This window comes from Rutilus rutilus (assembly GCF_951802725.1).
Source record: "Rutilus rutilus genome assembly, chromosome: 18".
Classification (NCBI taxonomy): domain Eukaryota; kingdom Metazoa; phylum Chordata; class Actinopteri; order Cypriniformes; family Leuciscidae; genus Rutilus; species Rutilus rutilus.
In genome coordinates, this window is record NC_140231.1 from 29,643,680 (window position 1) to 29,670,093 (window position 26,414).

Sequence of the window (26,414 nt, forward strand, 5' to 3'; positions counted from 1 at the left end):
TCTTTATTTTGAAATGTTTAAAAGGCTTTTATTTTGAAACGTTTCCCGGGCTCGTACCGTCGGGAAGTCTGGCTTCCCTCACAGTGGATCAGCTGAGGCATGTGAGAGTGACGTGAGCAGCGCAGGCACGTTTTCGTTCTGTTTAGCGCGCACGCGGTCTCTTGCCAACCACGTTTTTCATAAACGCGTGCCATAACCGTGTACTATTTCCAATATTTGTATATATGAAAATGACTTTTCCCGACATATTACGATCTTAAATCAGTGCGCACGTGGACGGCCATATTCACGAGAACATGCCCGGGCTTGTCTGATCTTCTGGGCCGGGTAACGTTAGACAGGACTTCCTCGCGACCATCATGGACAACATATTTCCACATCAGCTTTATCCACATCTGTATCTGGATGGTCCGCCTGAAGAAGAGGCGAAACACAATTATGGAGGCTGGGGTTCATACGAGCGCGTGCGTACTTACGTGGGTGCCGGGCCGGTAAGACAATGCACATCATAACAAAAGTGACAGATCCGTCCTGATGCACAGAATACACACACACATTAAATATGCATGCATGCATGCATGCATGCATGCTTGATGTAAATTGTGTTTATATTATAGGTTTGGTAATACTTTAGTTTAGGGTCTAATATTGACTAGGAATTTTGCCTCAATAAACGCCTAATTATTGTTTATTAAGAGTAAGGTTACGCTAGTTAAGTTTAGGTACTGGGTAGGATTAAGGGATGTAGAATATGGTCATGCAGAATAAGGCATTAATATGTGCTTTATAATTACTCACAAATCTTGATGTTTGGGGAAAAAATATGTATTAATTTTAATAATCGCTGGGATCAAGTCATTTACTCACGAGGCCAGATTGGACACTCAAGACACATAATATTTTACTATCAGGAGAACATTTCACCAGTGATCATCTTGTCAGAATCCATTGTCCATTAAACATATTTTGCTGGACTGTTACACTTCTACCCCTTTGAGATTTTTATTATTTTTATTCTGTTGATACTTTTGAAAAGTTTTTTTTTTTTAACCAAGTAAATCAAGACAAGGTTTTTGGAAAAAAATGATCTTAAACATCTTAAGTTTTATTTTTTAGAAAAAATGGCCATAGAAACTGGAATGGCGTTAAAGAATAAAAAAGGAATCCTGATAATTGCTTGCAGCAATGATATTATATGATAATAATATGATATGATATGATATGATTATGATAATAATATTTATAAATGATTTTCTGATGTAAAAAATCTGAAGAAAATCTAAATAATTTTATCTTAGGGTTTATAATTGCATATGAAATATTCATACATGAGCCAAATGAGGATTTGTAATCGGCATTGGTTACTATCTAAATACTTAACAAAATACCCCTTGAAGAACCAGTATGAATTAAAAGAAATTCAATAACAATGCATATCGAGTTGATTATGGTAGGGAGTTACCAAGTTATTATTAATGATTAGTTGAAAAGTACAGAAATCAAAATTATTAGATCTCACAAATGTATTATTAGGCGGCACAAAAGAATAGTAGGACTTCTCTAAAAAGCATGGCTTGGCATGACAGGTTTTAACAGAAAGATAAAGTCAATATCGTTCCACCTATAGCAGAATTATCATAATGTTATGTTTCACATTCTCCACCCTATAATTGTGAATATGTATTGACCTGATTGTGATTTTACAGTTTGATGCTGAACAACCGTGGGCCCGTCCTGAGTTTGAGCCCCAGCACGCTGTGCGCGGTGAGGAATGGCTGCCGGTCAAACCAGCCGTTACCCCTTTAATGCCACTATATGAAGGTAAACCTTATTATTTATGGTCTGAAGCTTAGTCATTAGATAGGCTTAAATATTAAATGATAAAACATCCTTAGATCCCAAAATGTAAAATTTTGCATTAGTGCACTTGTTTGGTTATGAATATACAGTCTATGTATTTTGCCCATTGGTTATATTAAGAAAAGTGCATTGTGGTGGATCTCATGAAGAACATTTGAAGACTTCAGATGCAAAAGCCTCTAAATGCCATCTGATATTTTCTTCTAGAATGATAGTTTTTATCAAGCTTGTATGTTTATGTTCAGTTATTTCACTTTAATGGCAATGAAAATTACCTATTAATTGTCATTAAAGTGAAATTACTGAACCTAAATATACAAGCTTGATAAAAACTATCATTCTAGAAGAAAATATCAGATGGCACTTAGAGGCTTTTGCATCTGAAGTCTTCATTTATAGGTTATAACTTAAAGGACAATTCCGGTATTTAACACTTTGAGTCTATTTTGTAGTTTGTTTTGGATGAACAAGAGTGGTGGACAAAGAAATTTTGACAATGGTTCCTGTCTCGACTTTTTGACTATTTTAGAATTGCCCATGACCGCTTTAGAATGGGAGTCTATGGCCATGCACAAACATGTCCTTAAAACAACCCTTAACGTTCGTTTTCAAAACTGTGCAACTCACCGAGTGGTTAGTGGTGTTCGTTGATGATTAAAAACAAATATATCGGCGCAATGTATGATTTCAATCCGTTTATTTTTCTATAGTGGAACTATTTTTTGAGATACCTCACAACCGCGTATAAACTTCCGCTCTTCCGCAACTTCCGTTGCTCTGCTCACGCTAGCCTTCTGAGAGACAGAGAACCGAGCGAATAGACCTAAAAGACTACAACCAAATGTAAGCAGCCCCCTTTCCGTTCCCGGTAGCGCAGTAATATCAACGAGCAATGAGTCCTCCAACGGAAATCAATGGGATTTTACAAAATGTCAAATAAAACACGACAGAAACTGTATTTCGCTACTCTACTTGTTTTGGAACATCAACGAACACCACTAACCACTCGGTGAGTTGCACAGTTTTGAAAACGAACGTTAAGGGTTGTTTTAAGGACATGTTTGTGCATGCCCATAGACTCCCATTATTTCAGCTTCATGTCAGTTAACAAAAAAATAATTTTTAATAATTTTAGTTAACAATAATAACACCTGGGATCCAAAGATAATGTTTTTAATTGTAATGTCACACTGCCAAGAAGAAATGCTTAATTTTCTTTATACAAGATATTATTTTGTATTTTTTGGGTGGTGATATTTGCATAATGTATTATGTATTTATTTTTTAATCTTTCCAAGATGCCAAAGTCCCATCTGTTGATCTACCAGATCCAATGGATTTCCCAGATCATGTAAGTTAGGGAATCATGATTCTCAAAGTCTTTGGGTTTGCTCATTTTTGTGACTTTTTGTGAAAGTGACTTTGCATCTCAAAATGTTTTATTTAGTAAAAAAAAAAAAAAGTGTTTTGTCTCTGTTTTCCCTTCAGATGCAGTATTTCTACCAGCATTACTTTATGGACGCATTCTCCACAATGGGACATTTGCTCCAGGATGACTTCTCTTTCAAACGTAAACAGCCAAAGGTGAGGGAGTCCAGGTGTGTGTGCTTGTTGTGTGGTCAGAATGATTTGTCGTTGTCTTGTTGTTGTTGGCATGTTTTCTAGTGGTCCTGTAATAGTTGTCTTCTGTTCTTGTTTTTCAATCAGGATACTTTGTCAATGCGCTGGTCTCTTGACTTTATAAATGGCTTGAAATATAAGAGGTAAGATTATTTTATGTGAATCAAAGTGAAAGAATTTGTGCTCTGCATTTTACCCATCCAAGTGCAAAACAAAATTAGAACCCTTTAAATAACATAAATGGGCCATTTAAAAACAAAAATGGTTTGATATTGTCTATTTTAAATGGGTAAAAGTCAGAGAAAACAAAAATCATTAAAGATAATCCTCAGATGCTGCTTCTTCCTTTTAGGTGCGAGTATGCAAATTTCTCGAAGAAGATCCGTCGTATGCACCATCTTCTCAGGGATATTGTGAGCGATGTTCCTCCGTCTCTCCTTTCCTCGCTCCTCTATGAAGAGCTGACGACTCAGAGGGAACGGCAGCAGTTCAGTGCAGAAACTACAGGGGGCACTCTAGGATTTGTGCCCTTACATGGGGACCAGCACAGCGGAGATGCCTGTCTGATCTATCCCAGGGGAGTCGCGATGGACAAAATCTGTATCCTCCTACCATAGTTGCAATAGTGTCATAGTTTGTTTGATGCCATGGGGAAGAACTTTATTAAGGGGTCAGTGATCTGAGGGGCTGATGTCAATAACTGAGTATTTAACTTTTATTTTATATCTTTTTAACCAAATACCTTACCAACCATCCATAACACCATGGCAAGCACATAGCAACACACTCAAAACCACTCTGTAGCACAGGGATGTCCAATCCTGCTCCTGGAGGGTCACTGTCTGCAGAGTTCAGCTCCAACCCCCATTAAACACCTAATCAAGGCCTTAAAGGGATAGTTCCCCCAAAAATGAAAATGGTCCCATGATTTACTCATCCTCAAGCCATCCTAGGTGTATATGCCTTTCTTCTTTCAGCCAAACACATTCAGAGATATTAAAAATATCCTGGCTCTTCCAAGCTTTTTAATGGGAGTGAATGGTACCTGAGATTTTGAAGGCCAAAAAAGTGCATCCATCCATCATAAAAGTGCTCCATACGACTCCTGGGGGAAATAAAGGCCTTCTGAAGCGAAGAGATGCATTTTTGTAAGAAAAATATCCATATTTAATTAATATTTAATATCCTAATTTGTGACCGGTGTTTTGTTTTGCTCTATCTTCTGTGTTTCTGTGTTCGTCGATACGTCATACGTCATACGTGGGGTCAGAGGTCACTCTACTGCCAGAACTCGACCTGCATACGGTCATCACCGGAAGCCAGTGATTATATTTTTTTTCCAAAGTTATGAAAATGGATATTTTTCTTACAAAACACATCACTTCACTTCAGAAGGCACTTATTAACGCTCTGGAGTCGTGTGGATTATTATTTAATGATGGATGGATGCGCTTCTCTGGGCTTCAAAATCTCAGGTACCATTCACTTCCATCATCATCATATCAGCAAAGTCTATTATCGATTGACCTCAAATATTAGTACATAAACCAATTTCACTACATATGTATTTATTAAAGAAAACATGTCTGGAGTATTTTAAACTTGCAATTACTCTGGTTTGCGGTTAAATGTGTACCCAGCCTGTCAATTCAAGTAAAACAACCTGAGATATGATTAATTTTGAGATTCTATAAGGACATACAGTTTACAGACATATGTTTTTTTTTTTTGTACCGGTCTTAAAGAGTTCTCAATTCTTGAGTTTTTGTTTCTTTTAATTTTTCCTTTACTGCAGTTCCTCAGTTTTCCACAGGGTGGTGCAACAGTTTAATGATGACAAGCCTACTAGTTTTGTCATGCAACCCCAACCTGGTGTCTTTTATTTGAACGGATCTGTCAGACAGATCAGTTCTGGCAAAATGGAAGACGAAGGTGAGATGTGAGAAATGGATGGGCTGAGACAAAAGCTTACATTTGGGAGGAGTCATTGATCACACCAATCAAACTATTGTAATCAATGCAATTCATGCAATGATGGTACAGTGTCTTCATGTCAAAGTAAAAAAATCAATGTCTATTACATGTTATGTCAAATTATTGCTTGTCAAACATCTGTGTGCAGTTCATGTTGCTGTGCGGTCAGATTATTTATGTGGCATGTGGATGATGGGAAACAGAACGAAGCCGCGGTTAGTGGAAGTCATCGAGACCAAAGATCCCTTCTCCTGCGTCACCGGCAGGTGTGTCTGAAAGCTCTTGCTGCCTCACTTTAACATGCGCCTCACAGAACACGTCTGCTTGTGCTCCTGATGGACCCTGATTATTCAGGGCTTCCTTAAGCCCGACTACTAGTTGACTTTCAAAGTCAGTCATTGGACTGTGTGAATGATTAAAGGTGCTCTAAGTGATGTTGGGTGGCGTCACTTCTTGTTGACGTTCGAAGTGTTGTCAAACAAAACCGAGGCTAGCTCGACCCTCCCACATCCTCATCCCGTCCCCTCCCCTTTTCCGATGTAAATTCGGGACTTCACGTGTTACTTCTCCTTTTCCCTCTTCTTTGCTATTTGTTCATCGGAACGTCGTCTCTTTGGTCGTGTGTCGGCCATATCAAAATTCAAGAGAATATAATTCTAACGTTAGTCGTTGTCTAGGACATCTCTCCTCTAGCTAACTTCCCTCTTCATGCTTCTCTCTCCACCACTCTCCACACCCCCCCTTCATGTGCACGCGCACTAACCCCCCCAACCCCCACCCCCAAATCATTCTTGTCAGTTATTGGCTGGAACACTGTTTGTTATGTTTCGTGGTCCAGGCTGGGCCAGTTTGTTTTTGTTGCCGTTTGTGGAGCCTGGGCTGTCTAAAGAGACCACGTTTTTTTTACAGTGTGTTCAGGGGACAGGCGGCTAGCGGATAGTGAGGAGATGTTTGCTGGGTGTGACAAAAAATGTTTCAGCCTAAAAATCGCGTGACATCGCTTAGAGCACCTTTAATGTCAGATATTCAAATGATCAGCATCACACACTGAACTGATAATCAAATGACTTCATTTTACTATTGCGCCTAAGGGGTGTATGCATGTCTGAGTGCCGACAAGTTGTGCTTTTTTCTAAAGTTTAAATCACCTTTATTTTCTTGTCATCATGTGTTCATGGCTGAATAGTGTTCTGTGTTGGTTAGTTATGTCTACTGGACACCATAGTCAAAATGACATTTATTTAAGCCATAATGTACAAGAGGCTATGCTATATGATGAATATAGTTGCATATGCAAAATGTTTACGCTGCTATTTATACTTTTTCAGTCTGTAAGGTTTATTTGAAGGAAGTCTCGTATTCCTTCCAAGGCTGCATTTATTTAATAAAAAAAAAAAAAACAGTGAAAACAGTAATATTGTAAAATATTATTGAAAATTTAAATTGCGGCTGTGAATATTAAAATGTAATTTATTCCTGTGACCAAAGCTGAATTTTCAGCATCATTACTCCAGTCTTCAGTGTCACATGATCCTTCAGAAATCATTCTAATATGATGATTTGATACTCAAGAAACATTTCTGATTATTAACAATGTTAAAAACTGTTATGCTGTTTTATATTTTTGTGGAAACAGTGATATTTTTTAGGATTTGTTGATAAATAGAAAGTTGAAAAGAACAGGATTTATTTGAAATATAATCTTTTGTAACATTATAAATGCCTTAACTGTCACTTTTGATCCGTTTAATGCATCCTAAATAAAAGTATTATTTTCCTTTTTTCCCCGTTTTAAACGGCAGTGCATATATTATTGAAACTTTTACCTAAATGTATTTGTTTTTCTAAATTTCTTAAAGGGTTAGGTCACCTAAAATTTTTTATTCTGTCATCATTTACTCACCCTCAAGTTGTTCCACACCTCCATGAGTTTCTTTGTTCTGCTGAACACAAAAAAGGACATTTTGAAGAATGTTTGTAACCAAACAGTTGATGGACCCCATTGACTTCCATAGTATGGAAAAAATAGAAGAGAAGAATGATGGGAACATGGCTTAGGATATTTTCCTGTATCTTCATGTTTTTTTTTTAGCCTTTGTAACATTGGCTAAACCTATAAACTTGTCTTATTAATGTGTGTTCTCTTTTGTCTTTCACAGTCCACACATACCAAATGAGTTTGTGGTGGTTAATGAGCGGGGAGCAGCATATCTTTGGACCGTGCGCAGAGGGTACGTGTGTTTTAAGAACAATGTGTGCTTCTCTTGCTGTTATCTTGTGCTTAGGACTCAGTGTACCAACATCATCCTATCTGCTTCTACTACAAATTGTCCTTTAGCTAAATTTTGAGCAGTACCCAAGCTCCAAAGGTCACGTTAACCGTACATTTTCCATCATTGACTGAATATTATTATAGGCTGTCTGTCATTTTGACAGATTACATTTAGGGTGATCTATTGAAACTTGTAACTCTAATTCCCACTCCTGTCCAGTTGGTGGCGATGGTCCATGTCATTTAAATGGTGTCTGTCATCAAAACTTGATGGATTTATTCAAATATACGTAAAATATTAAGATTTTATGAAAATGTAACATGGTGCATATATTTAGCAAAATGCACCTTTCTCGAATAACTTTTTCTAGCTGACTTGCGAGTGTTTGGACATTGAATGGCTTTCCTGTGGTAAATGTAACATTACGTGACGTTGTTTACGGTTTTATTGATGTCTTTCCGTGGTTGAAACCGTGATTAAGCGACTACATGAGACATGATACAGCTTTTTGGAAGTTGCACTGTATCTTTCAACATACTTTCTGATGTGCAATCATGTTTATTTCGTGCTTTAACTAGTAGTAAAGTGGAAGAGACGATCAGTTAACTGCCCATTCGCTTGATCTGAGGCGGCAACAATGATCTGTCACGTCAAAGAAAAGAAAAACTGCCAAAACGGTATATATTGTTTGAATTTCGTAATAAAATTGTCTGAATTTGAAATCTGACACTTCACCCTCATGCCGTTACAAACCCGTAAGACTTTCATTCTACGAAATTTATTTGGATATTTTAAATTAAATCCACAAGCTTTCTGACCCTCCGTTGACAGATACGAAACTACCACTTTGACGCGTCAAAAAGTTCATAAAGAGATCGTTAAACAAATTCATATGAATTGAGCGGTTTAGTCCAAATTTTCTGAAGGGACACATTCGTAAAAATAATAGTCCAAATAATATATAAAGACACATTCTTTATACATGATGAACAGATTGAATTTAGACTTTTATTCACATTTAAACATTGATCAGAGAACATAAACAGCTCAATCGAACCCGCTTGGCTCGTACTGTTCAAACAAACCTCATTGGTTCTCGCTGAAGCTCAAACGTGCTGCGTAACGCGAGAATGAACCTCATTGGCTCTTGCTGAAGCTCAAACGTGCTGCAGCTCAAACGTGCTGCGTAACGCGAGAATGAACCTCATTGGTTCTCACACTAGAAGCAAACGTGCTTGAGCTTCCTTTTATCATATCTAATGTTTGAGCTGATTAATGTTTATATGTGAATAAAAGCCTAAATTCAATCTGTTCATCATATAAAGCGATTGAGTCTTTTCAGAAAATTTTGACAAAGTGGTAGTTGCATAGCTGTCAATGGAGGGACAGAAAGCTCTCAGATTTCATTAAAATATCTTCATTTGTGTTCCGAAAATGAACAAAAGTCTTACGGGTTTAGAAACGAAATGAGGGCGAGTAAATCACGACTGAAATTTCATTTTTGGGTGAACTATCCCTTTAAATTTCAATTTGTTTGTTTCAGAACATTATCATATGGCTTCACGAGTCTGTACAGAGAGCTGATGCAACCCCATGCCACATGATGCAGTGTGTGGTTGTTGTAACCAGTCAAGAGTTTTGTGACATTCTGTTCTCTTTTAGATTGCAGAAGTTCCGTGAGGAGAGTTCCAACCTGTACTTCAATGCCAAGTCGTCATGGCGATGGTGCGAGTTCTCCAGTCACCCGAGAGTGATGGTCTATGCTGACAGAACGGGGGCGGAGCTTACAGACATACGGGTAAAGTGGCTCTTCTTACATGTATCATTATTGGCCAAAATTATGATATAGAACTGAGTTCTCCATAAACATTTAGTGCCTCATCATAGTGCATTGTTTTGTACATTTTAATAGCCAAACCACCAATACAGCAACAGCCTACCAGAGTAGAAGCAGCATCATGCAAAGGTTTTTGGCCACTGTTAAAATACTTAATTATGTTACACATTGTACCTTGTGATGAGTGATTATTTCCTCTAACAAAAGAGGAGGATGTTAGAGAGAAAATTATTATACAGCTGAAGACATGCCTCTTCCGTGAACACAACTAATCCACAACCATAAACCAGGGCACTTACTGGAACTCACGTTTAAAATGAAGTCTTGCTCTTCTTTTCTGCATTTCACTTCTGCTCTAGCTTGCATGCTCATCTTGCTTATGCTTTAAATTTGGCATTGTGTATTATGAATATTTTGTAAAGCTCCTCATTTGTAAGTAGCTTTAAATAAAAACATCTGATAAATGAATAAATGTAAAGTCTAAATATATTGGGCTGGTTGGATGTGGCGTGACAGATGTCAAGGGAACACTTAATAAAATAAGAAGTAATAAGACTTAATATTTTGTAAATCTTGTTGTTTTATCTAATTATCAATATAGACTCCTATTATTTTGATCTAAATTAATCTGATTTAATAATAATTACAATATAATTAGGTACTAGTATATAATACTAGTAATAACAATCATAGTAATGGGATTTATTCTTATTCTTATTGTTATTGTTATGACATAGTATTTAGAATATTGCTTAATTTAAAATATCAAATTAAAATGGTATTTATTACCTACATTTTAACAACTTAACTGTAAAATGTATTGGGTGAAGAACGGCCTCCTTTGTACCTCTACTATTTATTTCAGATTTGTGGTATTTTATGATCATTCTTTTGTTTCACTCTTTTGTTAGTCTTCTCTTTATTTCTCTTTTTTAAGGTGGGTCTCAATTTATTATTAATCTTTGTCACTTCCTCTATGCAGAGTCATGAAAATACTCACACATTGTTCCGGATTGGAAAGACACCAGGTTGTGTGTCTGGAGAGCGAGTGATAGTAGCCAAGTACCTGAGTCAAAACCACGCCCATCACCACCTTATTAATACCCAGGTAAACACTATCATATATCGCGATTCAAGATTAGTGTGTGATATTAGTGCAGAAGAGTGTGTTTTTTCAACGAAATCCTCCAGAACTTCCTTGAATGATGATCTGTATCAAACACACACACACACGAATGAACCTTTTTTTTTATCTCTACAGGAACTATTGTCAGTGTAATTAGAGATTTGATATTTAATGCAGTGGAGCGTTTCCTTGTTCAGTGTGTTTTATAACCGTAATAGTAACTTTGCTCTACCATTGTAATACTGTGATATTGTTTGAACTAGCTTGGTGTATATAAATATAGTTATAATTATGTATCGAGGTATACTATTTATACACTACTGGTCAAATGTTTGTTCAAATTTTTTGTTTGCGTCACTTATCAATTTAATGAATTCTTGCTGAATAAAAGTTCATATCTTTTTTAAAAATCTTGACCCCACACTTTTGAGTGTATGTCTAAAGACTCATTGTAATACCCGGTATCTGATGCCATCACTGTACAGTGTAAGAGAAATAAACAGTTCCTGTTTCCTCGTCTGCAGTTTTCCACTTACATCATGGATGAGCGGGTTCCCAGTGTTCCCATGCTGAAATGGAACCATATGATGGAGTCTCCGCCAATATTTGCCTGCGATCTGCCAGGACAGACCCCAAGCCAAACCTGCAAATTGCTGCTTGGTTCTCAGAGGACACAGGAAATCATGCTACTGCAGTACACGGGTGAGGGGCTTGTGTGTCAGCAACAGTTTCTGTATGTATTTGGCTGATGCTTTATCCACAGCCAATTGCTATGCGTTTATTTAAGGAATGCATTTTATTAGTTCATGTTACCTGGTAATGTGCCACCAGCATGTTTTGGGTGTATATAATTTGAATCTTATTGGTCAGTAAAAAAAAAAAAAGTATGCATTATAACTGGTTCGTACAGAATGCATTTTTGGCTTCCACTATTCTTTTTTTTTTTTATGTGAACATGCTTCTTCAGCATCTTGTGCAAACTTTTAAAATCCCATCTCGAGGTTCTGCGTTCTTTGCAATTTCACTGTTCTTGAATTCATCAGTAACTATGTTTACATCCAAAGTTGCGAATTTAACCGGTGCGTAAAATTGGAAAAGCGCTGGAAACATTTGCGAATAGAGGACCGATTCCATCCCCTGTGGATCATCAGCACTGTTCAGTGGATTCTTAAACCCCTCTGATTGGCCACTGTGTTCACGCGCTCAACATTTATGTCTGTGATTGGCTACGATGATCAACGTTTCAAAAACATGTTGTAAACAGACATCTTTGACTCTCTTCATCGAGCGCTTGCACAGAGACACACGAGAGCGTTTGAAAACAGGCGTCTATCGGCGGAGTCGTCTATCAGCGGACCCCTAATATATCCGCTGATAGACGACTCCGCCGATAGACGCCTGTTTTCAAACGCTCTCGTGTGCATCTGTGTAAGCACTCGGTGAAGAGCGTCATGTTTGTCTCATCAGTGGTATAATAGCCAAAGTGCGTCCAGACTTTGGACTTAATTGTGGCTGGGACATCTATTATTTTACTCACTGTCCACCATCCTGTTAAAACCCTCTTTTTCTTAGGCTAGTTAACTTGTGTTCATGTTTCACTCATTCATGTGTTGAGTGCTACTTCAAGGAGCCATGAAGTAGCAACGCTGGGAGCAGGGAAATCTGTTTAGAGCGCCTTATTTAATTAATTAAAATATTGATACAAGCTAGCATATCGATTCTCGTATCACACAGAGAAGGACAATGATATATCGCCCTATCAATATATTGTCCCACCCCTATTCATGTGTATATATAAGCCCAAAAGGGTCTTGAGCTTCTCCTGGAGCATTTTGCCTGTAATAAGTGTATTGTAGGACACTTTGAATAAAAGCACTGTACTAAATTAAACTGAATAAATGACTGCATTTTCTCTTATGTTACTCAGGTGGGAGGGAGCATGCCTGTCAGACTCAAGGACCCATTCAGAGGCTTTTTAATCCCAAAGAGTGTCTGAGCCACCTAAACCTTCAGCTACCTCACAAGAAACACATCGCTCAGAAGAGACTGAACGTGCCTGTTACAGGTCAGGACACTTTCACAACTAGCTGGATGGTATTAGATAGATGGTATTATTTGACTAGCATGAAGTATGTACTATATTAAACTATTGCATTAGACAACTGTGTTGTCATATGATAGTCTCTTTTAGGTTGGTTTGAAGTGGGGAGGTGATAATCAGTCAAAGTGCGAAAAAGAGCAGGATTTAATGCGAACCGAGCCACTCTGAGACGCTGAAATCAACGGATCATGAGCTGCTAATGTGTGTAAATGAACAGTGTTGCGCATATATTTAATTTATTCACAGCTTTTAGGATTTGAATATTTCACTAATCTGCCGTTTCTGTTTTGTCTCAGTTAATCGTGCAGCATTACTCTATTATTTGGTGCAATGATTATCAGACTACAGGGCTTCAGACTGACATTTTTTTTCTTGCCAGTGCGAAAGTGAAACAAAACCGCACAACTCGTTTGAGGTGCAAAGCGCGAATAATAGACACAGCAGCACAGTGTGAGATCAGAACAAATTTTCGTGGGCCAGTCTTGATCATGCGACACGTATTACACACCGGTGGGAGATTCAATGAGAAAGCGTTTTGAATTCGCTGCTGTGTTAATGACGTCGCTGCAATTTCTAGTGAGAAGCATTAGGGCTGTGCACAAATATAAACATTTTCGAGTATTCGATCTGTAATTGTTATTAAAAAAATAAAATACTATTTGAATTTTACTATGTTGCTTTGCTGGCCGTAAATGCAGTGAATCCATGATAAATCCCAAACACAAAAACTCGCAGTTATAATTAAATGCACTGGGTGGCGCTGTGGAGCGTGTTTAACAAGTGGATTGTATTTGATCTCATAATGTCGTCATCTGCCTCGCGAAGTTTGGAATTACTTCGATGAAAATGATCTTACTAAATTATATTACAAAATGGAATTACTTTGAATCAAATGAATTAATGAAACTTTTAATCAAATGAATTAATGATATTGACTAACCATACGCTTGTTCAGAAATGGTGACAAAAACTTAAAGGGTAACTAAACCCCTGGTCAGAGCTTGACTCCACCCACTGGCAATATTTGAAAAATGCTGGAAAAGTGGGCAGAGCCCAGTGGAGAGGGGGCGTGCATCTGAGATGTATCTCTCTGTAGGCTAGGGCGTGGTTAACTGGTACCCTCTGATGTCAGAGTGTACCACAACTTCCAATAGGAAAATTCAACTGCAGTAGCCACTGTTCAACCTGAAGAGGGCAGCACTGAGACGTTTTTACACCATATTTTGTAAAATTAAAACACTTTAAACACAAATGTTAAAAAAATTACTTGAATCAGTGAACAGCACTAATAAAGCCCCATTCTTACAGAGCATTAACTAAAAAAAGTTGGTTTAGGGTTTAGTTACCCTTTAAAGCCTTAAACTTAAATAAAATAACAACATCTTTCTTGTTAAACGTCATTTAAATAAACAACTATTCGAATATTAGATTTTTATGAGCCCGAATATTCGAATACAATATTTTAGAAAAGTGCCCTTCCTTAAGCATTCAAGTTCGTCGCAGAATTCTGTTATAAACCACAGATATCAGATCAAACAGCGCTGACGTGGAAACGTGTCATGAACGAACAAGTTATAGAAGGCTTTTCAGTCCACAAATCTCCATGTCTCACATTCGCCATGGATTTAATCTCGTAATGCTAACTGTAACCATGGTATTGTGGCAGAAATAGTTTTACATCATTCGTTTCAGGGTTTGTACAACCTTTGAGAGTTAAATTCACTTTTCAAGGACACTTAAGTGCTTCACACTTATTTATATTGTGCTGATAAATATATATTTTTTTATATTTTTCCCTATAAAAATTAGGTTTTCACATGTTACTGTTGTTCATACGTTCATTTTATCTTTATCTCAACTCAAGCTCAGTGCTCTACTGTCAAATGTGCATTTCCATTAAAAATAAACATATTATTAGTTGCTGTACTTGGTATTACAAAACAATAATGATTTTATGATTAAAAATCTCCCCAGCGCTATCAAATCAGGTGCTGGTGCCACCATCTGTAGATCTTAGTGGCACCGGTGCTACTGCTCTCAAATGTTAGTCCGAAGCCCTGGACTACTGTACTCATGTGGTGCTTTCACGTTATTCCTCAGGTTTTGCTGCAGTACAGAATAAGGACTACATGTCCGTTTTCCAGCTCTCAGAGACTGGAGACGTCTTTTTCCAAACATTGAAACTGCATGCAGATCAGACCACGACAAGCGAAGACGTCCCAGAACAAGTTGTCAGTGTGGAACATACTGTAGAAAATGTAGAAACCGAGAATTTCCAGATCCACGCCAACAGTGACTGCCAGTCTTCTCAGAGCGACTCAGAGACTGAGGGACGCCAGCACTCAGAGACTGGAAGCGTCTTTTTCCAAACATTGGATCTGCACAGAGTTCAGACCACGACCAACAAGGACATCCCAGAACAAGCTGTCAGTGTGAAACGTATTGTAGAAAATGGACAGCGTGTGAATTTTAACTCCCACGCCAACAGTGATGTCCATTCTTCTCAGAGTGACTCAGAGACTGAGGGACGCCAAGCGGCGCTTGGTCATTTGGAAGTAATTGATAATGTTGATGGTGATCACTTAAATGCTTCGGATACCAATAAAGATATCAGCAAAGACCCATTAAGCATTTCTATTGGGAATAACCCAACTTGCTCTACCAGACCACCCAAACCAAGCAAGGATCCTTATCTCCAGGCTGTCTGGAACGAATGGTTCCAGCCCATTTTTACAAAGGCATCAGCAAAAAAACGACACTCTCATTTTCGACGTATAAGAACGGACGATTTAAATGGCTTAAAAGGCAAAAAGCCCTATAAACTCGTGAAAGATAACTTGACTAGATTGCGGAGAGACCTTCAAGAGGTCATGATGAAGAAAGAGTCGCTCTCGCATGGGGTCACATACCTGCCTCACCTGAATGTGACGCCAGTTCCTGATCCTATTGATCCCGACGATTGGGACGACGATCTGAGCCAGCGCTTGGCTGCGTCGTGGGAGGGCAATTGGAAATTGTGGTGGGAGGAGAAGCTGGGTTTGAACCAGGCCAAGAAAATTGCGGCTCTCCGTAGAAAGCGCCAGAGAATGAAGCAGGCCAGAGCTCGGCATCGCATCTCGCTCTCTGGAAGCTTCACCTCGTCTGTTAAATACCAAGGAAGTGACTTTTGTTTGTCATCGGCGGGAAGCCAGTTTCTGGATTCTAATGATGAGACTTTGGAAAAATCTCAATCCACGGACATCGAGGAATGGATGTCCAGATCTGAGATGCGCAAAAAGAGCCCCATCATGCTGAGACGGTTTTTACATGATCAATCGACTGTGGAAGAACCAGGACAATCTCCTGTAAGATTTGCTCTACAGTCTCCTCTGAGAAGGCCTGATCAAGACCTTTTGACATCTCCGTCAAAATCTCAGTCATCCTCTCGGGTAAGGATTCACTAATTTGAGTTGATAACCAAACTTGCAGGTCATTGTGGCTGATAATTTTGGTGTTTGGTGTTTTTAGCCCCCAACGGCGCCTTCCAGGCAGCGAGGGGATGGGTAGGTTTAAGGTTGAGGTTGGGTTAGCTGCCTGGAAGGAGCCATTGGGGGCTAAAAACACCATCAAGCGATAATTTTATTACTTTTATCCCTGTAAAATGGAACCGCTGTCTTAATAAATTTGGCTTGTTTAATTGGGATCAATTAATAATAGACATAATACAAAGACATGTTCACTACGGCTTATTAATACTTTTCTGATCGTAAATGTAAGGGTTAGTTTAGCCAAAAATGAAAATGGCCATTTACTCAATCTCATGTTGTTACAAACCTGTAAGATTTTTGTTCATCTCTAGAAAACAAATGATGATCTTTTTGATGAAATCTGAGAGCTTTCTGTCCCTCCATTGACAGCTACGCAACTACCACTTTGACGCTTCATAGAAGTTCATAAAGAGATTGTAAAACTAATCCATATGAATTGAGCGGTTTAGTCCAAATTTTCTGAAGCCACTCGATCAGTTTATATGATTAACAGATTAAATTTAGGGTTTTATTCACATTTAAACATTGATCAGCGAACACAAACAAACCGCATTGGCTCTTGCTGAAGCTCAAACGTGCTGCGTAACACGAGAATGAACCTCATTGGTTCTCGCACGCCAAGCGAACATGCTTGAGCTTCCGTTTACCACAACTGATGTGTGCGCTGATGAATGTTTAAATGGGAATAAAAGCCTACATTCAATTTGTTCATCAAAAAAATGATCTTCAGAAAATTTGACCTAATCCGCTCAATTCATATGGATTAGTTTTACACTGTGGTAGTTGTGTAGAATGAGTCCTCTTTTTTTTATGTGAATCGCATCACACCGGACAGAATTGCATCATTCGCTTGTTTGTAGGCATTTAAATCAGCTGATAACATCATGACACTGTGGTTGACAAAGGCTCTCTGCATGGTGAAGCCACTGTATTGTCTTGTTGTTGTCAATGGAGCTCTCAGATTTCATCAAAAAAATCTTTAATTGTGTTCGAAGATGAATGAAAGTCTTGGAACAACATGAGGGTGAGTAAATGATGACACTGTTTTCATTTTTGGGTGAACTAACCCTTTAAAGGGTTATGGGCTTTTTATTCCCATATAAACATTCATCCTTTAAAGGGTTAGTTCACCCAAAAATTCTGTCTGTAATTACTCACCCTCATGTTGTTCCAATCCCGTAAGACCTTCGTTCATCTTCGGAACACAGATTAAGATATTTTTGATTAAATCTGAGAGCTGTCTCACTCCTCCATAGGCTTCTATGTTATTGAAACTTGCCGGCCCAGAACGTTAGTAAAGACATCGTTAAAATAGTCCAACTGACTACAGTGGTTCAACCATAAATTTATCAAGCGACGAGAATACTTTTTGTGCGCAAAAACAAAACAAAAATAACGACTTTATTCAACTATTAATTTTGTTCTGTGTGGGCCTGAGTGAATTCAGGTAGTGTAACATCGCAGCGTTTCTGGGTTGTAGTCAGAACGTAGGCTAACTATTGGCCAGCATCACACACGTGACCAGCCTCGGCCAATAGTGAGCCTACGTTCTGATGTACAACCCAGAAGCGCTGTGCTGTTTCACTACGTGAACTCACTCAGGCCCACACAGAAGAAAATGAATAGTTGAATAAAGCCGTTATTTTTGTTGTTTTTTTGCGCACAAAAAGTCACTTGATAAACTTATGGTTGAGCCACTGTAGTCACTTGGACTATTTTAACGATGTCTTTACTAACGTTCTGGGCCGGCAAGTTTCAATAACATACATGTAGATTAGCTCAATAACAAATTAACAAGGTACAATGATAAAGTAATCCTCACTAGCGACAAAATTGGCTTAACAAATTATCAGTGAAAGTATCAGCAGGAATAATAATAACCAATAATATATCATGCACCTCTACTTTCAGGTTGAGCGACCAATCTCTAGCACCCCTAGTGTTGCAGTAGGGATGGATTCGGGACCTCGTCTATCCATCTCGAAACGGCGGAAGGACCTTAATTCCCTTACCGCTTCCCAGATATCTACTCAGAACTCCGCACCGGATGATGGATTTTCTTTGTCTCAGGTTCACCTTTCTTCGCCAACTCAGTCGTCCATGCTCTCCCGGTCTTCCCAGAGAGTTCCCCAAATCAGAAGCTCCTCACAGGCCTCTCAGCCTAAAAAGAAGTCTCGGATGGGCTTCTAAAAATCTGGCTCCAAACAAGGAATGCTGCAAGGCAAGTGACCTACTTTTTGTGCGGTGTCAAATGTTTTGAGTACTGTACGCAGGCGGGATGTGTTTGAACGAGGAACTTGAGCCAATGTTTCTATAGTGAGTGTGTTTGTGTGCACTGTGCGGGAATTCCTCAAATGTGTGTGTATTTGTAATGACTAGCAAATGCTTACTGTTTGAACCAATTAGAGCGTACTAGTGGTCTATAGCTTAGTTGCTTGTCCTTTTGATTTTGTGTGGCACTTGATAGAACGAGTTTACATAACTTGTATAATGGCTATAGGGGAAAACCGAGGTGTCTCTAACCATATTCAAAAACTTCTTCAAATGCTTGCCATGTGGTATTTTCTAGTGTTTGTTCTCATTCAAAATGTCATCACTGTATATAGTGCATTGTGTTATGAAATGGATCTCGTGGTATGTTTAGGGCATGTTGCCCACCTGTGTCTCTGAGGGAACAGAAAGATCAGTTCCAGCCTATGAAAACTGACCTGACACTGTTTCTTTCCAGTGCACTGGCTGTTGGTTTCTCATGAAAATTAGTTCCTCTTTTTTTTACGTGAATCGCATCACACCAGACAGAATTGCATCATTCGCTTGTTTGTAGGCTTTTAAATCAGCTGATAACATCATGACGTTGTGTTTGACGAAGGCTCTCTGCATGGTGAAGCCACTGTATTGTCGTGACTCGTGTTGTTGTGTAAAATTCAGTGTCAGTGAAGACATTTACAGCACATGCTGGCTGTTTGCCATTTTCTGTGTGTGTGTGTGTGGTATAGTTGAGGTTGTTGGGAACAGAGAACCAATTAGAGGTTAAGCTGATATTCATGAAACCCAAGCAAGCAAAACAGGAGACTCGTTCAGTGAATTTCAAAATAGCTTTTTTTTTTTATTGTAAATGGCTTTTTTTTATATTACCATGACAAAAATAACAATAAATAAGTTAATATCTACAAGAAGCTATACAGAAAGTATATGGTTTTTTGTTTGTTTTTTACATTTACACAAATTTACATTTTTTTTTTCAGGCTTTTTTTGTTGCACATTTTCAACACAGTATTTGTCTTCATACATTGGCTAAAGTGAAACTTGTACTAAGTTGGCAAGTAGGTTAACAACACACTCAAACATACACACACACAAAAATAAACAATCTGCCTTTTTTTTTCTTTTTTTCTCCCTGTGAACGTCATGCACACCACTGTAAATCTCAAACTCCATCACCTCAGAGAGGCGGCAGTTCTTCAGGCACGCAGAGCTTTCCTGCTGTCACACGCTTACAATCATATTACAAAACTGTGCAAAGCACCAAAGTACAAGTCCTAAGTTGTTCTATAACAGTCTAGAGTACCTTGGATATGTCATATTGAGCCAGCTGGAATGTTGACACATCCGAACATGCACCAACTACTATAAACGCTATGACTACTTTTTTTTTCTCTTTTTTTTTTCTTTAGCTGCCAGTGTTGTGCAGTGCTGAATTATTTCACTTTAGCTTAACACAAGTAATCAAGAAGAGAAGTTTACAGTATGTGGACTGGCTTTTTGTAAAGCCATAAAAGAAGAGTTTTAAAATACAATTCTGATATTTTGGACTCGTTGGTTTCATTGAACCCAGGCACAATGGCACCTCGCTGTACAACATTAGGTTTTCCAGCCAGGAGAGGTCTGTGACATCATCGTGAAAGATGACAAGGAAGCCATTCAGATCATTATTTGGCGTTGTGGTGGACACATCTCCATTGGTGATTGTGCTCCTTGGCAAGTGGTTCAGAGCGTACTACGGTCTGCAGGCACGTGACCGGAAGTTTGAGGGGAAGTAGAGTCCTCCTGCGTCGCTGCCCAGCGAGCTGCTCAGACTCTCTTCCCCAGAGCTCAGGTCTTCGCTTGAATCCTCACTGTTGGAAGAGGAACAAACACAGTCAGATGCAATCATGTTGTGTAGTTTGTGAAAGATTCCCCTGAAACCGTTAGTCATTTATTTTGGGGAATGTCCTAAGGTGCAATTTTTTTTGGGAGAGAATTTTTTTACAAAAGGAAGCTGAGGTTGTTAATTCTGGAGAAGATTTATGACGTTCAGGGTGTTTCTTATTGGATGGTGTTGATAAATATATTTATTTCTGATTTAATTATTATATTTGGTCATTATTATATTCATGAAGTCAAATGGCTTGAAACAAATGCCTATACTTGAACGATTTAACATCAAGACACTAAAATGTATTTGGAAATCGTGAAAGCGATACAAACTATGCAGTTGTTTCAAAGGTACCGTGACAGTTCATAAAAAAAAATTTCAAAAAAATTGTATTTCTATTTAGCTTCAATTTGTTTTTAATATTTCTGTTTATTTTTATTTCAGTTTTAGTCATTTTAGTACTTCAGTTAGTCACAAAGGCAACATTTCTAATTTTCATGCAAGTATTTCACTAATATGCGGATGGTTTCAATCAAGCTCAACCCAGAATGTACTCTTGATTGTACAATATGCTTGGTTCTCAAAAGAGATGCTTTTGTTCCATCTAACTGGCCACACCTCGCACACCCATCTCTTACTCACATGTGACGTTTGTAAACAGACATTATTCTCTACCCACATTCCATCGCTGCGCCTAGATTGACGTGTATGCATATCTAACCCATTAGCCATCTCAAAGCAGTGTGTCCTGTCTAGATTTTCAGCCTGTAATCAGCTGTGAGCTTCAGGAATGACTTATTGCTCTTGGACATAAACACGCTTGGGATGGTTGCTGGGGTGTGTGACTAACCATTAGTAGTTATCAAGTAACACGGTTAAGACACCTGATAGTAAGGCGTTGGGTGGGGCGTACAGAAAGAACTTCAGCCTGTTGCTGACGGGGTTGTGACGTAAGTGGTGTGTGTCAGTAAAACACCAAGGTTAAGTCATATGTCATGTGATGGGGGGAAAAACTGATAGAACTGAAACCAGAAGTTGTGATGGAAAATTGCACACAGGCGTACTCTACGTAAATTATTCCCAAGTTTGTTTATTTGCTGCTATTTCCTGATGTGTTAGACTTGAGTTGTAATCTGTAGAATAAGAAAATCTAAGTATTGTGATGTGGGATAAAATGTGACAGATTGATTTAATGTTCCAGTGTTATTTTAGTATTATTTACAGTCTATTATAGTATTTTATTAATATTTTAAATTCGTTTTTTATATATATTTTCGATTATTCTCGATTATTTTTGATTTTATGTCTTTGTCATTTTTATTTTATCAGTCATTTTGATACTTGTTTTATTTCACTTAGTGGCAAAGGCAACATTTCTAATATTCATATCTAATATTTAAGTTCTATTTTATTTCAGTTACCAAATACTACTTTGAATAGTTTTGTCTTTAGTTAACGATGCCACAGAAGATCATTTTGATTTGTACATTTGCCCCATAGACATCCATTGCGAACAAAAATTGTCTGTTTTTTGTTTGTTTTGCAAACTGAATGACATCTAAATTATTTTCTGTGGTAATCAAACTTGATTGAAACGATCTGTATGCAGTTAAACCAGAATATTCCTATTACTTTCTGCTTCTACTTCCTGATTATAATGAGTGTGACATACTAATGCCCGTGTCTTTCCACAGGTAAGCTGTTTACCTCTCGCTCTCGTCCCAGGCGCCCTCTGGAATTGTGGGTAGCTCTGGGATGCAGCGGTAGCTGCTGTGCAAGTTCTGCGCTGTCCTCCGCGAGACGATCCACACCAGTTTCTTGTGGTCGGGTTTGGCACATTCTGGAGAGGAGTACTCCCTCATACACTGGTCTACGAGGCCACGCCAGTGTGCCAGGTCAGCCTTCGAGATCTGAGTAGGGCAACAGACACTGCTCTATTAGACACCAGCTTACATAAGGACAGGGCACAGAGCCAGCGTAATTTCATATGGGACGGGACCGACAAGTGTAAACTAATAGTCTGCTGGCGACAGGACACTTTTAAGTGCTTTGGATTTTTTCCTACACCATGGATGAAAGGGCTGCTGAAACTAAAGGACTATTTTTTTTTTTTTATCATTGATGTGTTCACAATGTTTTGGTACACAATTGTTTGATTAAACTAGTTCTACTCGACCAGTCTGTGATATTAACTTCTTATTTCTTTACTGTTATTTCTACGGTTTTATTGTGATGCTCAGGGCATTTAAAAATCTCGAGTATTTACCTTCAAGTGTGTCTGTACGCGGTGGGCGATCTCGAGCAGATCCGCAGACTGTAAGGCCTCGATCTCAAGCATCAAGAGCGACAAGGCGAGCACCGAAGGCTAAAAAAAGAGAAGAAAATTCATCAATTCAAACTTCCTATAATTCACTTCTAGCATCTGTCGATTTGTTTAGAAGTAGTTCTTACTTTTGCTTTGGAGAATACAATTCTGCATAGGCAGGCTTTCAGCTGGGCTTCCAGTTTGTCGAGATTCAGGAAGTCTTTTCTGAAAGAGAGAAAAAGAGTCGATGGTCAAAGTGCAGCTTGCATTTAGGTACTGTTAGCTGAGCTGTTTGCCATTTAACAAGCTGTTGCTGTGCAGTCTAGTCAGAAGATTATCCTAGTTTCTCATGGCTAACTGGATTCTCTGTGACCCATTTACTGCAAAATGCTCAAAGTGCACTTGCTAGCTCTGTTTATCAACCTTCATGAGTCAAGTTTCCTTTTGTCAATCCTGCACATTTAAAAAGTTTATCTGGCTTTGAGTTTGAAGTTTGATAATGCCACCACCCGTTCTTACCTGTTGGATGTGTGCGAAAGTGCAATGGCGTGGTACAAATGCAGAAAGGTTAAGGCTGTGACGGCTTTGAACTGGAAGTTGAGTTTCTCAGATATGATCTTCTCCATTCGGCTGAGGTCGGAGACGGTAAACTTGCTCTGGCTGATGCGAATGAGCTCGTGGCTGGACGAAACATTGCATTCTTCTTCAGTCACTCGGACGGCGATGTGGAGGCAGCCAATGCTGATGCAGGCCAAATACTTGGACTGAACCTTTATGCAAAACAGAGAAACCGATATGTTATACCAGCGAGGACATCATGCTAATCATTTGGGATCAGTTATAATTAACTGGTTACCTTCATCATAGCTAGAAACCTGTCCAGCAGGTTGACGGCTAGTACGAAGGTCTGAGTGCTGTAACCGAAGAAACTGGTCAGACTCCAGAGATCTTCCACTTGAGCATCTCGACATTTGGCTGAAACTCCATTACCGTTCTGTGCGGACAAGGAGAAATAAGTAAAATTTCAAGTTAAAACTGTGATTTTTCTATTAGGCTTCATATTGTCAATTGGACCTTTTAAAGGAATAGTTCATCCTTTACTCAACCTCAAGTTGTTCCAAACCTGTATGAATTTCTTTCTTCTGCTGAACACAAAAATATATTTTGAAGAACATGGGTAGACAAACAGTTGATGGATCCCATTGACTTCCAACGTATGGGAAAAAAAAACTGTTTGGTTACAGGCATTCTTCAAAATATCATGTTTGTGTTCAGCAGAAGAAAGAAACTCATACAGGATTGGAACAACTTCAGAGTAAATTATCATTTTTATTTTTGGGTGAACTATCCCTTTAAGAGTTGAGTTTTTTTTTTTTTTTACATTATAAAAAGTCAAATACAATGCAAATTGAAATAACTTATATTTTCAAATAAAGGTTTTATATGTATTTTCACAGGAGTTGGTAAGACTAGTTTACCTCTTTGGTGGATTCGATCAAACTGAGACCGGTTTCTTTAGGCAGATAATGAACCTCCAGCTCCAAATTGCTCTTCAGCTCCTTCATCAGTTTGAAGGCCTCCATATTTTCGGCTTTAACTGGGTTTCAAGTCTCCAAAGCACCTTAAAAATGAAATCAAAAGTGAGTAAATTCAGTTCACCCAGAGCGGTGGGTCAAGGTTTTGCCCAGCCCCCTCCGCGCAGCTGAGCTTCGGTGTCGGGTTTCGCTGGTTAACGCCTTCTTACAGGAGATACAAACAAATAAATCTGACACATTCTGTCTGAGATGTGCACATAAATGTGGAAACGTCCTTTTTAAAAACGCTAACTTTGATTATTAAGGTTAGAAACAGCATCGAAAGTCAATGTAATCCAGTGGAGCTCAGTTGATCCTTCATCTGGAAAATACCTCGACCAGAGGGGGAGGGGTTTAAATCTTTACACTGATGTACAGTGTGTTTTTAACCTTACATTATATACGGTTTATCTGTGTATTACAATATAACAAATCGGGCACTGTAACATTTTACGGATCAATCTAATCGACTCAGAATTATACAGAAATTGACTTCAAATGATACATGTAACGTACTGGATTAAAGTGAACATCAAAGACACCAAAAAAAAAAAAAAAGTGATTCGGTCATTCCAGTAAAATAATCCAAAACTTTCATTAATGAAATACACAAATGATCGATAAAATACCATTAAAATCTAGAAGAAATATAAAGGATGACTCCTAGTCGAAAATTAGCCCATAAAATGCCAGGATAACCAAAGATCAAACCCATTTTCATGATAAAAAAACAACAACTACTAACGTTAGAACATTTAAACAGTGACAGTTCATCTAGACGGACATCTAAAAAGGAAACGAATGTTACCGACAATTATTGAAGATGAATAAAGGTATATTACCAGAGATGTTAAAAGGACATAATGTGTTTGTGTATCCGAGTCTTTCGTCTGTTTTCTGCTTCTCTTTCCTTTTGTTGATGTTGAATGTAGCCCCGCCCCTCTGGGCCTGGCACGTATGGAACGTAAGTCTCTCTGTTTAGGTACATTTTTGCGATTTATAACGAATGCTTTTGTCATTCCTACACTTAATTAACTGTAGTTTATGTTATTTTATCTTTATGACACATCTGTTTTAAATATTTCGTGTTGTAAAACATACAAGCGTTGTTTTAAAGCTCTCTGGGTCTTAGGATACTGACAGTCTAGCCGACCAATAGAATCGCCCGAAGATGCAGCGTTCAAATAGTCCGCCCAAAATTCTCTGCGCTCATTGGCTGCTGGGTTCCATGTAGACGCCGACCATTGGTTAGACTCGATAGCATGTCCTGCACTCTGAATGGTTGTTGCTGGGTTTGTTTTGACAGGGTTGCCAGGGGGTAGAAAATGTAGTACAAATGCATTCTTCTCTTGTTTATTTTTTTGTGATGAGTTTCTGTGTCTTCCAATTAAAATGTTCCCTTTCTCTTCAACATTCATTAAACGAAAAGTGAGTTATCAACATATTAGCTGAATGTTATCGCAGATACCATATGTAGTGAATTCTGATTCAGTTGTTTTAATAAATTGACTCATGAAAGGTGAAAATATTCCTTTAGATCAGACACATAGAATTTAATAATAATAATAATAATAATAATAAAAGTATTTTTGTTATGAATTATTATAGTACTATAACATTACTACTATAATAGTAATAATATAATATAATAAAAGTATTAAAATACTATTTATATATTATTTATTTAGGAATTTGTTTAAACTTCCCCTTAAAAGCTTAATGTCCGTTATGGAATAGGATCTAGCTGTTAAAATATTATAATTTATTAACTGACATTTGATCCCTTTAATGTCTCGATTTGCGTTGTTTTCTGTTTTTCAGTGTCATCTTCAGACATCGAAATGGATTGTATAAGAAAGTAGTCCCTTACAGTACAATCTACATTCAAATCCGCCTGAAAAGTAGTCCTTTTATGACACAGTTACCGAATTCACAATACTTTCCAGTGATAAATAAACATCTGACTAAATCTACATTAACTTGTTGTGCTTTTTAGTATTTCTAATCGCTTAGAATTTATCTTAACATTTTTTTTATTTATAAGAAAATGTTTCGGTGGAGGTTTCTGTGCGCGGTGAGGAG

At 38.2% G+C, this 26,414-nt stretch overlaps 2 protein-coding genes across 3 annotated transcripts; one reads left to right on the forward strand and one right to left on the reverse strand.

Moving 5' to 3' along the window:
* The first annotated feature begins 80 nt into the window (after positions 1-80).
* On the forward strand, positions 81-22,628 carry taf1c (TATA-box binding protein associated factor, RNA polymerase I subunit C). Of its 2 annotated transcripts, XM_084387826.1 has the most exons (16): positions 81-491; positions 1,707-1,821; positions 3,159-3,211; positions 3,349-3,444; positions 3,568-3,623; positions 3,833-4,080; positions 5,284-5,412; positions 5,603-5,720; positions 7,614-7,685; positions 9,390-9,525; positions 10,547-10,672; positions 11,215-11,392; positions 12,618-12,755; positions 14,892-16,219; positions 18,230-18,539; positions 22,148-22,628. In XM_084387826.1, exons 1-15 carry the CDS (start codon positions 360-362, stop codon positions 18,506-18,508), a joined length of 3,204 nt encoding a protein of 1,067 aa, XP_084243952.1. In that variant the 5' UTR covers positions 81-359; the 3' UTR covers positions 18,509-18,539; positions 22,148-22,628. The 2 variants fall into 2 exon arrangements, with proteins under 2 accessions (XP_084243952.1, XP_084243953.1); XM_084387827.1 differs by lacking the exons at positions 81-491; positions 1,707-1,821; positions 3,159-3,211 and having other exon boundaries at positions 3,395-3,458.
* ccng2 (cyclin G2) lies at positions 19,400-25,283 on the reverse strand. The gene is made up of 8 exons (XM_084387828.1): positions 25,175-25,283; positions 24,237-24,379; positions 23,615-23,752; positions 23,278-23,528; positions 22,905-22,983; positions 22,720-22,818; positions 22,161-22,363; positions 19,400-20,433 (listed from the first exon to the last, which is right to left on the reverse strand). The coding sequence occupies exons 2-8, from the start codon at positions 24,339-24,341 to the stop codon at positions 20,316-20,318; spliced, it is 993 nt and encodes a 330-aa protein (XP_084243954.1). The 5' UTR covers positions 24,342-24,379; positions 25,175-25,283; the 3' UTR covers positions 19,400-20,315.
* Positions 25,284-26,414: the final 1,131 nt, after the last annotated feature.